The 13859-nt window shown below is 47.3% G+C and overlaps 1 protein-coding gene across 6 annotated transcripts in view; it reads left to right on the forward strand.

The window, feature by feature from the left end:
* The first annotated feature begins 1006 nt into the window (after positions 1 to 1006).
* The window catches only part of KIF23 (kinesin family member 23), a 54998-nt gene continuing 42145 nt past the window's right edge, over positions 1007 to 13859 (forward strand). For 3 of the 6 annotated variants that reach the window (XM_068275064.1, XM_068275066.1, XM_068275068.1), the window contains exon 1: positions 1008 to 1142. In XM_068275064.1, the coding sequence (XP_068131165.1) occupies positions 1132 to 1142 (11 nt within the window). In that variant the 5' untranslated portion in view covers positions 1008 to 1131. Of the gene's footprint in view, positions 1143 to 13859 lie in introns of all 6 variants that reach the window. The other 3 variants (XM_068275067.1, XM_068275070.1, XM_068275065.1) reach the window with 2 other exon arrangements.

Genomic DNA, 13859 nt, shown 5'->3' on the forward strand with positions numbered 1-13859 from the left:
CACATGCAATGACGTGACAATACATTGAGTCAGTCTAGAAAGGGGACCCAGCAGAACACCTCATAGATCAATGGTCGCTCCCCTCCCCCAGGCAATTTGGACACAGCAACTAATTTGTAAGAAGTAGGGGACCTGTCAGGAAACAGAAACTCTACAATTGCATACAGAAACCCCAGACGCAGCTTTCGACCAATGGACTTTGGGCACAGGCTTTGCTTTGGCTGCTTCCTCTGCTCATGCAACTTTACTAAACCTATTTGGTGGGTGACCCAACACATAACATTTATATTGCACTTTTCTCCTAGTAGACGCAAAGCACTTGAGCTGCAGCCACTAGCGTGCTCATTAGCAGTGTTAGGGAGTCTTGCCCAAGGACTCTTTACTGAATAGACATTGGCTTACTGAACTGGAAGAGCTGAGATTCGATCCCTGGTCGCCTGTGTAGGAGGCAGAGCTCTGGTGCACTGGTAAGGGTAGTGCTTCCCCCTATTTCTTACCAATTAATGGTAGCTACCAAATTACCCTGAGCAGGAAGTAGCCATTGGTCTATGAGGTTTCCCACTGGGTTTTCTCAACTAGACTAGTTCCAATATATTAGCTGTGTGATGAATGTCAAATCACGAAGATGCAAGCAAATTCATTTATTTAATTTTGTTGCCAACTTTATTTGTTCTTCGTTAATGAATCATTCCTTTTTGTAGCTTATTAGTCTTTATAAAAACTTCATGCTCAGCCCAGCTAACCTCAGTTGGTAAGGGGGCTTTTAGGACCATTGTAGTTCCTTACACACTCCAATGAGTTCTGGGTCACCATGAGCTTGCTGGTTAGTCTGTACCTCTCGATAATCAAGAAATAACAAAACACAAATCATCCCGTCAGCTATGCACTTGTTTACGGTTCAACGTGATCTTCTCTCCCTACACCAGGTGGCGCTGCTGGCCAACGCTTACATTGTAGTCTGAGTGAAATCCGCTTTATGGTACTAACCGATGACGTCACCACGCGCCCTGTGATTGGCGAAATTTAAAAAATACGGCGGGCGGTAAGCGGAAGCCTCCCAGGTGAGGGGATAGAGAAACACCGAAGGGAGTCTGGAATCCAAGAGACAGACCGGCCAGAACGACACACGTGATGAAGCCTGCGTAAGTCTCCGGGGCTGAGGAGGTGGTGGGGACAGTGAGCAGACTCCGGGGAGAGGGGCAGCCTGCGGGGCACACGGCTGCAGCTGGGAGTCCAGGCCAATGAGGGCATTATGTCGTTATAGACTGGTCGTGTGCCAGTTACTGGAGTGAGCAGCAAATCCCAGCATATCCCGCCGCTGGGGAGTCTTTCCACAGCAGCTTTCCAGTGGCGCAGCATTGTACTCTGATTTATGCTGCTGCAGCCGGTGATCTGTTGCAACAAACTTGCACAGCATGCATTGACAAAATACCATACGTGTATGAAAGATTGACAACTTACTTGCCTTTCTATTCCCCCCCCCCCGACAGTGTTTTGTAGGATAGTGGTAGTAGATTGCGCCTTGGGAAACTCCATGTGCACCTAACCTTAAAGTGGACCTGAACTCAGAATGTCCTCTCTGTCCTAAAAGATACACAGCAGCATAATAACCTTTAAAGAGACTCTGTAACAACAAAAACCTCCCCTGGGGGGTACTCACCTCGGGTGGGGGAAGCCTCCGGATCCTAATGAGGCTTCCCACGCCGTCCTCTGTCCCACGGGGGTCTCGCCGCAGCCCTCCGAACAGCCGGCGACTGTGCCGACTGTCAGTTCAATATTTACCTTTGCTGGCTCCAGCGGGGGCGCTGTGGCGACTTTCGGCACGGAAATAGACGGAAATACCCGATCTCCGTCGGGTCCGCTCTACTGCGCAGGCGCCGGAAACTTGCGCCTGCGCAGTACAGCAGACCCGACGGCGATCGGGTATTTCCGCCTACTTCGGCGCCAAGAGGCATCAGAGCGCCTGCGCAGGAGCCAGGAAGGTAAATATTGCGTCACCGCTGCACGGAGGGCTACAGCGAGACCCCCGAGGGACGCAGGACGGCGTGGGAAGCCTCATTAGGATCCTGAGGCTTCCCCCACCCGAGGTGAGTACCCCCCAGGGGCCGTTTTGTCGTTACAGTTCCTCTTTAAAGAAAAACATTTCTTTGTTACACCTGATACAAATCCTAAACGAAATCTGCACTGTTTCTACTTCCTGATTCATGGAAGCAGACATATTGATATCCTCCTGTGCTTTCAAATAGCCTTATCTGCCATCTCTGCCATAGGCAGTCATGTGACACAGGGGAAAAAGGGGGGGGGGGGGGGGGGTCAGATTGCAACTTGTGATTAGATGCAAATGAGACTAAACTCTCTAAATATATACAGGGTGCATTCCTCTATGTATTTCTTCAATCCTGTGCAAGAGTTCAGGTCGACTTTAACCTTCCTGGCGGTAAGGGGTAAGCTGCGCAGGAGGTTTTCTCAGGCCCTGCTGGGCCGATCTGCGTAATTTTTTTTTTTTTTTTTGCTGAACGCAGCTAGCACTTTGCTAGCTGCGTCAGCACACCGATCGCCCCCGCGCCGATTCGCCGCTATCCGCTCCGCCGCAGAGCCCCCTCCCCCCCTCTAGACTTCTGCGCTGCCTGGCCTATCAGCGCCAGGCAGCGCTAAGGGGTGGATCGGGTTTCCCTTAGACGTCACGACGTCGGTGACGTCATCCCGCCCTGTCGCCATGGTGATGGGGGAAGCCCTCCAGGAAATCCTGTTCTTTGAACGGGATATCCTGATCGTCGGAGGGGCTGGCTCTGCCTCCTACCCTAGGCTCGCTACATGATTTTAAAAAAATAAAAAAAAACGGCAGCGCTGCCCCCTGGCGGTTTTTAATAGACCACCAGGAGGGTTAAACAACACACACTCACACACACTCTGGACAGCTTGTGAGCATATAACCTCTACACGCCCCCCCCCCCTTTTTTTTGTGTGTGCATTCTTTGTATGCTGAGTTGAGCATGAAGAAAAGGCAGTTTTGCGCAAGCGCTATAAAGTAGATGGAGGTTGCATAAGCGCAGAAGAAAGTGTATGCTGAAAAGGTGGAACACCTGTTAGGAGTAGAATTTTCGCTCAGCACAGCCTATGAACTTTCAGATATGAAATAGAAATCGAATTAATCGTTTTGATGTTGTTGTGCCTTCTTTGATTTATGTAGCTTATTTAGCCTGGAAAGCTTTGGCTATGTTTTTTATATTCTGTGTTTATGTTGTAGGGTAACTTTATTTTAAGCTGTAGGTCAGTCTAGGCCTTTTGTTTTATATTTGTTGTTGAACTTCATCAATTGGGTAAGGTGATCCTCACTAACAACGTTGCAGGTGCTTGTAGCATATTGATATTGAAACAGGTGAGACCAGCACACATTTCAATATTATCCTCTGATGAAATTCTTTATTTTTTTTATTCAGAATAATAGCCATACATTTCAAAAAGCGATGACGAGTACATTTGAAATCGGCGCCGGTAGACTTGGGCGCAGGATACAGCGGTATATGGCTGATCCTGCTTCTGCACAAGTCCGGGCCAATTTCATTACTATTCCCCCTCCAGGCCGCCATGGATAGTGGGGGAATGAAATAATTCGGCTTCCAGCAATTGCTGGAGGCCGAATTATGTTATTAAGCAACCTCGGCTCCGTCTTCTGACGGAGCCGACGTTACTCACTGAGTGATTCCTATTGAAGTCTATGGAGTGATTCCTATTGAAGTCTATGGAGGCGCCGGCTGCGCCCAAATCTAGCAGCGCTGAAAAGCACTGCTCCGAAGCGATGACGAGTGCCACTTAGTGACACATGCATCTGTTTTGCTATTCCTTGGTGATGCTGCTTACTGCAACTTGTGTCCTTTTTCTGTGCCATTGTCAGACTCAAGTCGCATATGGAAAAATGTGTTTTGGTCATGAAATCTGTCAGGTATATCCAGCTGGCATATTGTCACTGCTTTTTGAAATGTATGGATATTATTCTGAGATATTCCGATCCTTTTGTTTGAATATTATCTGTCGGTGCTTGGACAGATACATTGTTGCACCCCCTAATTTCTAACCAGGATTGCGGCCAAGGTTCTGTTTCTTGCAGTATATTAAAGACTTAACAGCAAATCTTGCTTGTGTGAGAATTGCAAGGCTGCGCACATTGGCTTTCATTCATAAAGCATTTCCGCATGCGGAAATGCTTAAAGGGAACCAGAGAGGAACGAGGGGTTAAAAAAGGCAAAGATTTTATACATACCTGGGGCTTCTTCCAGCCCCATAAGCCTGAATCGCTCCCACGCTGCCGTCCTCAGCTTCCTGGATCCGCCGGTACCGGGCCCGTCACTTCCGGCGGACACGGCCAATTGTCCGCATCACAGGGGCTCCCTCCATACATGTACGCATGCGGCTGCGCAGTAAGCAGCCACATGCGTATCTGTATGGGGAGAGCACCCTGTGATGCGGAGAATTGGCCGCGTCCGCCGGCCGACTTGCCGACTCGCGGCAATGACGGGACCCAGTGGCGGCGGATCCAGGCAGCGGAGGACGGCGGCGTGGGAGCGATCCGTGCGTATGGGGCTGGAGGAAGCCCCAGGTATGTAGAGTTCATCCTCTCTGGTTCCCTTTAAAACAGCTGACTTTACCGAACACTCAGCAAAGTCAGCATTCATAAAGTCTCTTTCCGCATGAAAAAATGACACTACTGAGCAGAGTGATAAATCACCGCCTTGTGCGGTGATTATCGGAACAAATGTAGCAAAATGTTAATTCATGAAGATCACCGCAAGCGGTGTGAGGTCGGGAAGTACCGCTCCCTCTGAAGTGGCGATACCAATGTAAGTGAATGGAGACACACAGACCTCCCAGGCAGCTGCAGCAGAGCGGAACACGGAGAAATGTATCAACTAGGCAGCTTCCGTGTCTCCTCAAGCCTACCGTCTGCCTACCGCCAGCCTAGTTTGGGGAATCTCCGCACTGCTACCGCACATGGGTACATTTTTATGATTGCCCACCCAGAAGTCTAAAATACCGGCAGCTGTGTTTTCCCGCATTGATTCCCCTTACTGACTGCACCTTTATGAATGATAGCCATTGTGTCTAGGCCTGACTGTCTTTTACCCTCGTTCTCCTCTGTCCAGTTTATTGGCATCCAAACACAAATGAATGGGAGCTATGCCCTTGTGAGCTGGCACAATCTGTTCTAACTAGAGTGGCCTGCTGTGCTTTTTACTTTTATTGCTGAACAAGAAATGGTCCATGTTAAGACTGCTTTAGATGTTGTTCACAATAGCATTGCTTTTTCCTGGTGACCCTATTCTAGATAAATGTCTATTAAACATCGAAAGCATACTATTATTATTATTATTTTTTTTTTTTTGTAGTGTTCATACTGATGTTAACAGTTACGATTTGATCGGATGTGTGTCGGTTGTACGTAGCCTGCAAAGACTGATGCAGAAATCTGAGCTGTAGTGGAGATTAGTAGCTAAGCAAATATCAGTCAGGATCAATATGGGTTGCAGTTAATGAGTACACTAAGCCTTGTACTCAAGTTCGAAGACTGTTGCCCAGAAAGAGTTGGAGATCTCTCAAGCAACAGTGAGGTGGTGAGGATGTACAATTGGGGCCACACACTAGATTCTCGACAGGCAGCTTCAGCCAAGAACCATCTGCCATGTGTACAAGGCTTAAAGCAGGGCTTCCCAATCCTGTCCTCAAGTACCACTAACAGTGCATGTGTTGTGGAAATCCAAATCCAAGACACTAATTACCTGACCTGTGAATGTCTGGGTTTTCTGCAAAACATGCTCTGTTGGTGGTACTTGAGGAAGGTTGGAAAACACAGGCTTAAAGGGTACCCGTGGCGAACTTCGTTTTGCAAATAGAGGCTCCAGGCATGTATGGGCATGAGACCTCATGCCCACCCCCCCCACCCCCCCGGCGCCCCACGTTCATATCCCTCCCCCTCCATTGGCCAAGTCATGCACCTACTGCACAAGCATTGGCCCGGCGGCACGCATCCTTGATCGCGCTCTTGTGGCTGGGAGTGCTCTGTGCCTACGCACTACATGATTTCTTAGTGTGCATGCATAGTGTGATCAAGGACACACCTTGACAGGCCAGCGCTTGTGCAGTAGTGCGTGACCTGGCATGCCCATACATGCCTGGAGGCTCAGTTTGCAAGAGGGAGTTTGCCTCGGGTATCCTTTAAGATTGTGGAGTCAAAGAGCAAGAGCTGGCAGTAGGCCTCAACGATTTTAGGAGTAGATTGAATTGCATGATTTCTGTCAAATTGCGATTTCGATTCGATCCACGATTTTCTTCAAAACAAGCTTTAGCAGGTCTCATTCAGAATTCTGCTGTGCAAAGGGGGCGGAGCTGTGATACTGTAATTCCATTTCTTAGCCTGATTGCTGGACAGGCCCAGCTAGCACTGGAGGGAGAGGGAAAACGAGTGAGACCTGCGTGTGGAGGTAAAATAAAGAAGTAATGCTTTACTTAGGGCTTCTTCCAGCCCCTAGAAGTCTACCTGGGGCAGCTCTGTTGTTCCACTGTCCTTCAGACTGCCACCGTCCCATCTTTATGATTGCCGACCCCGGCTGAGTCGCAGAGTTCTGCGCAATGCCACTGGTTGCAGGAGCATGATCATGAGATGTGCATGCACAGAACCTGGCTGGGGACCATCGATCCTAAAGAGGGGTCAGTACCAGCCTGGAGGACAGCACAACTTGAGCATTGAAGCAGATAGACTTCTAAGGGCATGAAGAAGACCCAGATAAGTAAAACTTTTTATTTTACCTTAGCGTTTAAATTTGACTTGTACTGCTTTATTTTCTTCAATAAAGCTGATGCTTTGGTAAAAAGAGCCAGGCTTTGTTCCTGTGGCAATCCACAAAACACATCTAAATGCACAAATTTCTTCTCTACACTTGCTATGTGATTGTTGGTACATTGGCAAAGTGCAACTTAATTGTACTAAATACATGCACTGTGAATGGCAAAAATGTTCCCGAAATCATATCAAATCATATCTGGTGGGAACAAGGCCTTAAAGAGAACCCGAGGTGTGTTTTAAAGAATGTTATCTGCATACAGAGGCTGGATCTGCCTATACAGCCCAGCCTCTGTTGCTATCCCAAACCCCACTAAGGTCCCCCTGCACTCTGCAATCCCTCATAAATCACAGTCGTGCTGTGAGGCTGTGTTTACATCTGTAGTGTCAGTCTCAGATGCTCCCCCACCTCCTGCATAACTCCGGTCCCTGCACCCATCCCTTGCCTCCAATCAGCAGGGAGGGAAGGGATGCAGGCGTGGACTGGAGTTCTGCAGGATGCGGGGAGAGCAGCAGACTGACACTATAGAGATAAACACAGCCAGCTCTGACAAGCTGTTTGTCAGCAGCGTGGCTGTGATTTCTGAGGGATTGCAGAGTGCAGGGGGACCTTAGGGGGGTTTGGGATAGCAACAGAGGCTGGGCTGTATAGGCAGATCCAGCCTCTGTATGCAGATAATAATCTTCAAACCCACCTCGGGTTCTCTTTAAAGCGGATCCGAGATGAAAAACTAAATATAACAAGTGACTTGTCTATATATCTTATCTAAAGTTTAGATAGTTTACACAGCAAATCTATCTTCAAACAGCTTCAACAGTATATTCATATTTTTTCCTGTGATACAATGGGAGCAGACATGTTTTCTGCTTGTCACTATTACACAATTACACACACAGGCAAGCTTATCTGTATCTAGGCATGCTAATCTGCATATTCTGTGAAAACTCCACTCTTATCTCCTCCATTACACAGGCAACTGATCTGTATCTGCACTGCAGCTCTCAGATTGTGAAAACTCTGCCTCTGAAATCTATAGCTAGTAAAACCTTTTTCACCTGCCCAGACTGAAATCCCACAATCCCTTGCAAGCGCCAAGGCACTCTGGAGAAGCTGTGGGTGTGGCTTATTTAGTTTATAGGAAATTAGGGTACTAAAACAAAACAAAACAAGTATTTGGCTTGAGGAATGCCCTATAAACTATATGTAAGGAACACAATTATGCAATGAGTAAAAGTTCATCTCGGATCCACTTTAAGGTTATGCTAAGTATCAGGGCAGGTTTTAGCAACAATGGGGCCCCAGGGCAAAATAAACCTGGGGGGCCCCCCAACAGATACCCCAGAACAAAAATCGGCATTAAGGGACCTTTTTGCAGCTGGTATAGTCAGGGTGTGAAGCCCCAATCAGTCGGAGCTCCACATTCTGGCTATCCCAGCCTGCATGGGGACAAGGGGTTAAAAAGTTTCAGGAGGGGGGACCCCACATATTATTTTATTTTTTAATTACCACACTTCCCTCAAAACAGTTAGTTGGTGGGTTTTTAAATGTGTATTTTTTTTTCCTTTTGAAACTTTAAAGAGAATCTGTATTGTTAAAATCGCACGAAAGTAAACATACCAGTGCGTTAGGGGACATCTCCTATTACCCTCTGTCACAATGTTGCCGCTCCCCGCCGCATTAAAAGTGGTTAAAAACAGTTTTAAAAAGTTTGTTTATAAACAAACAAAATGGCCACCAAAACAGGAAGTAGGTTGATGTACAGTATGTCCACACATAGAAAATACATCCATACACAAGCAGGCTGTATACAGCCTTCCTTTTGAATCTCGAGATCATTTGTGTGTTTCTTTCTCCCTGCAGTTCTCATGCACTGAAGTTTCAGGCTGCTCTTTTTTCTCCTGCAAACAGCTTTGCCGTTGTCTGTATTTCTTCAGTATGTGAAAGCCCAGCCAGCTCAGAGGACAATTTATCCAGCTTGTAAAAGAGAAGAGAGAAGCTGCTCTAATCTAAATAATACACAGGCAGTGTGCATAGAGAGGCCTGGAAGGGGGAATTCATAGCAGAACCACAACACTGAAGAACTTGGCCGCCTTCCAGACACAGGCTGACAAGGGAAAGATACATTGATTTATTACAGCGACTGTGATAGCAGAAAGTGCTGCAGTAAGCCAGAACACATTAGAATAGCTTTTGGAACTTGTAGGATGATAAAAAAACAGGATGCAATTTTTGTTACGGAGTCTCTTTAAAATCGATTTTCTCAAACTATAAGGTCTCTTTGATTTTTTTTTCCTCTTGTAGCCACTGGGGGGCCCCTACAGGCCCTGGGGCAATTGCCTCTATGGTAGTGCCGGCCCTGCTAAGTATTTCAAACAGGGCGTTGTCAGTTTAAGGATTATTGCTAAATTTTACACAGCTGCTGTCCTATGCCAAGATAAGGTGAGGCTGAGAACCAGTGCAGGAATTACATACCAATAACCACTGAAAGAAATACTGTAGGGGGGGTCGGGGGGAAATGATTTGAACTTACCCAGGGCTTCTAATAGTCCCCCGCAGACATCCTGTGTCCGTGCAGCCACTCACCGATGCTCCAGCCTCCTGTTCACTTCTGGAATTTGAGACTTTAAAGTTTGAAAACCTCTGCGCCTGCAATGCCGTGTCCTCTCTTCTGCTGATGTCACTAGGAGCGTACTGCGCAGGCACAGACCATACTGGGACAGCGCAGTACGCTCCTGGTGACATCAGCGGGAGCGAGGACACGGCAATGCAGGCACAGTGGTTTGCAGAGTTTAAAGTCTCAAATTCCAGAAGTGACCCGGAGCATCCGTGAGTGGTTGCGCAGGCACAGGACATCTGCAGGGCACAATTACAAGCCTTGGGTAAGTTTAACTCATTTTTCCCCGACCCCCCCCCCCCCCCCTCTCTTACAGTATTCCTTTAACCTTCTGCCGCCCGCGTCACGCCAGTAGGCGTGGCCGCGGCGGCAGCCCCAGGACCGCCTAACGCCAGTTGGCGTAAAGTCCTGGGGCTCTGTTTTGCATGAGATGGTGCGCGCGCATCTCATGCTCGGAGGGCGGAGCTCCGCCCCGCCTTCAGTCTCCTGTTAGACGGCGATCGCGCCGTCTAATTACTAGGTGCAGCAGCGCTGCACTGGGGACAGCCGTGTGACACGGCTGTCCCCATGGGGGACAAGAGAGCGATCGGCTCTCATAGGCAGAAGCCTATGACAGCCGATCGCCGTAATTGGCTGGCTGTGGGGAGGGAGGGAGGGTGGGAATAAATTTACAGAAACAGGGTTTTTAAAAAAAAAAAAACAATATTTATTTTAAAAAAAATAATCATGGGGGGGAGCGATCAGACCCCACCAACAGAGAGCTCTGTTGGTGGGAAGAAAAGGGAGGGGGGGGATCACTTGTGTGCTGAGTTATGCGGCCCTGCAGCTTGGCCTTAAAGCTGCAGTGGCCATTTTAGCTAAAAATTGCCTGGTCACTAGGGGGGTTTAGCCCTGCAGTCCTCAAGTGGTTAAGCTACCACAAATACTATTGGTCTCTGAATTAATAAGATTGAATACATTTAAAGTGGACCCAAACCAAACATTTTTTTTAATTCAAAATATTTAGTTGCACCACTCTGACACATACAAATGTAAATAAACACTCCTTCAAGCCTATGAGCATTTCAGTGCATGCTTTTCACCCTCCTCTTTGCATAACTAGGGTTATACAGGTGGCAGCCATTAGCAATTCCTCCTTTGCTGGACACCATCTACTCCACCAGTTTGCTGGATTATTTGCCGGCAATATGAAAAGAAGGGAGGGGTTTCTTCAATAAATGTAAAATATTTTATATTTGTCATCATGCAGCTGAAAAAAGGCTGCTATTTATTATTATAATTTAGAAAATAGATTTTATTTCTGAAATATTGTATTTTTAGTTTGGGTCCACTTTAAGCAGCATTTGTCTCTTTCAAAGTGCATTAATCCCAATACTGATCTACAAGAGGGAGAAAAAATAAAACAGCCCAATAAAGACATGAATCAAAATCGGATTCTTCTATTTGCACATTGTGTACATTCTATATAAATAGATACAGGCAATGTGCCTTGCCTTCCGGGCATAGCAGGGGAAAATATATTAAATCTGGAGAGAATTGAATAAATTAGCCTAGGCGGAGATCCAATTAACAGTCTTTGACAGCATCCTGTATCTGTCCGAGGCTGGAACCACCAGTCTTCACATCTCGCGTTACAAAGCACATGCTGATGGTAGAGGCAGAGGGAAACGAGTGAGAGCCTGTGGGCGGAGTCTGCTGCCCGGCGCCCGTCCAGCTGATGACACGCTAAGCAGAGGAAGAAGCCAAGAGAGCTGAGACAGAGGAGGAGTAGGTGAAGGAGGCGGCACAACGAAGTTTGCAAGCACACCGCTGGGAATGAGAGCCGCTGAGCTGCTGCGACACACAGAGCGGCGAGGGGGAGTGCACAGCGGGAGGGTGCGGGATATCGGCAAAAACCACCACTCTAACGATCACGGAATCGCCGTTTCTGTGATCGCGATTTCGGTGCAAAAAACTATAAATCGTTCAGGCCTAGCTGGCAGGCTATGCTTATTCCTTGCCTGCAGCAGGGTGCCATGTAAGCCAGTGTTCCCCAACCCTGTCCTCACAGCCCACCAACAGTGCATGTTTTGTGGAAATCCACAGAGGTATGTAACCAGCTCTGCTGAGACACTAATTACCTCACCTGTGCGTGTTTGTGGTTTTCTGCAAAACGTGTACTGTTGGTGGGCCTTGAGGACAGGGTTGGGGATCTCTGAATTATAAGCAGTTCCAGTGTTCTCCCCAGAATTTTTTTTCCAGCTGGGTGGCATGAAAATGTAGCCAGGTGGCATAAAATAGTAGCCGGGTGGGGCAATATGAGAGAATGCAGGGCCGGTGCCTTTCTGCACAATTCTGCTTACAGCATAGGAGGTGAGCCGATGACAGCCGGGTGCTCACCAAAACTAGCCGGGTGGAGCACCCGGCTAAAAGAGCCTGGGGAGAACACTGAGTTCATATGAGGGGTGCCAACTGAGTATCTGCCAAAACAACCATAGAGTATCCTACTGGCTCCTGAATTCTGTATTTAGCCGAACTGCGTATTGGACATACTCCACCTGTTTCTGGAGGTAGGCTGCTGTGTTGTCATGGTGGATCATCCTCATGTGGTATCATTTGAGTGGGGGCTGGATAAACATAATGCACTTTTCATGTCAGATAGACTGAGCATTCAATAATTTGCAGCATGTCTGATCTGCTTCTGATTGAGAAAGTGATCAGTTTTGTGCTGTACTAATCTGAAAATCAACCCCTCTCTCGTTAGTGGCAAATCAGACATGCTAGAAATTATTGAACGGACAGTATCTGACGCTAAAATTGCATTGTGTGCATAAGCCTCAGAGGGTATCCAAGCTATCCTGGGACTGAACAGAGGCTTGTGAGTTGAAACGGACAATGCAGTCCCGGAGTGGGTACCGCTTTGCATGTAAGTGTATACTTATGGGGGGGGGGGGGGGGGGAGGATTAGCTCACTTCTCCTTTAAAGGACAACTATTGCAAATAAAAATTGAAATGCATGTGCATGCATAAAAGTTGCATCTGTTCCAAAATGAAAGGCACTACGAATGAATTTTTTCCCCATCTCTCACAATACGCAGTGAAATACTGACATGTTTTAGTTTAGTCCATCTCTTCTGGGTTTCTCTTTAGTTTTAAAAGTGCTACTGAATGGCAGTTGCTAATTCCAACTGGCCAAATAGTGTGCAAGCGAGTTGGGAGGCCGGTATCCTTCTATAGATTGTTTCCCTAGTGTACTAAAAAAAACCCGAAAAATAAGTATTCCCCTTGAGGAGATGGGACTAGTCCAAAACATGTCAGATTTTTACTACTTACTGTGAATGATCGGAACATACGTAAAAGAAATCTGTGGTGCATTTTACTCTTGGGGGGAAAAATGTACTTAATATCAGCTCACACCAGGCCTTTGCAAGAATGGGCAGATTATAGACATCCCCCTTTAAAGGAAACCAGAGACCAGATGTAATAATTTTTTATTTATACATACCTGGGGCTTCCTTCAGCCCCATCCACACGGATTGCTCCCACACCGCCATCCTCGGTCATCTCCAGAACCGGGTCCCGTAACTTCAGCCAGTCTGACGCAAGAGAAGTGCGCTCTCTATGTATCTCTCCGGCAGCTGCCGTAGCGAAACAGAGTATTAAAGTATACAAATGAACTGTTTTATTAGTAAAGCTGGTATACTATATAAAAATGTTATAGTGAAGGTCCATCTTGTTAGCTGAAGCAAACAGTCATGGTAGTTTTGTCCCATACAATCTGCCCAGTAGCCTTGTGGCAGCATGCTGGGCCCAGAGAGGAGAGGGTGGGGAAAGCAGGCCAGGCACCAGCAAAGAAGTCAAGTAATAAAATCCACATTTACTTTGCTTCACTCAACCTATATCGGGCGCAGAAGCTGGGTGAATTATAGACAGACTTCCAACACAGAGTACAGTCATTCTGCCCATCAAGCCTATGTGTATGGTTCTTGGGCCTGTAACAGCTCAAAACGGCGCTGGAGATTTGGGCGCCACCATAGGCTGTAACGTGAATGAAGGTTATAGCGGCTCTCGGACAGTAATTTAGGCGCTGTCAAAAGACTGAGCCCAAATTACTTTAAAAAAAAAAATCCATGGCAGCCTGGTGGGGGTAGTAATTAATGCCATCTGGCCTTTTGCAGCCATTGTTCGGCTTCACCCTGCGCCCAAATTTCCTGGTTCCATTTGTATGAGCCACCTAGACTTGCTGGCTATGTTTATCTTCTGCCATGATACTCCATGTTAAATTATCAGGGCAAAAATTGCAGTATTTAAAGTAAATGGGAACCGAAATTTAAATAAAAAGTCAGATACTCACCTAAGGAGAGGGAAGCTCTGAGTCCCATAGAGCATTCCCTCTCTTCTCCTGGTCCCTGCTGTTGCGCTGGCTCCCC

This window comes from Hyperolius riggenbachi, chromosome 3 (assembly GCF_040937935.1).
Source record: "Hyperolius riggenbachi isolate aHypRig1 chromosome 3, aHypRig1.pri, whole genome shotgun sequence".
Taxonomy (NCBI): domain Eukaryota; kingdom Metazoa; phylum Chordata; class Amphibia; order Anura; family Hyperoliidae; genus Hyperolius; species Hyperolius riggenbachi.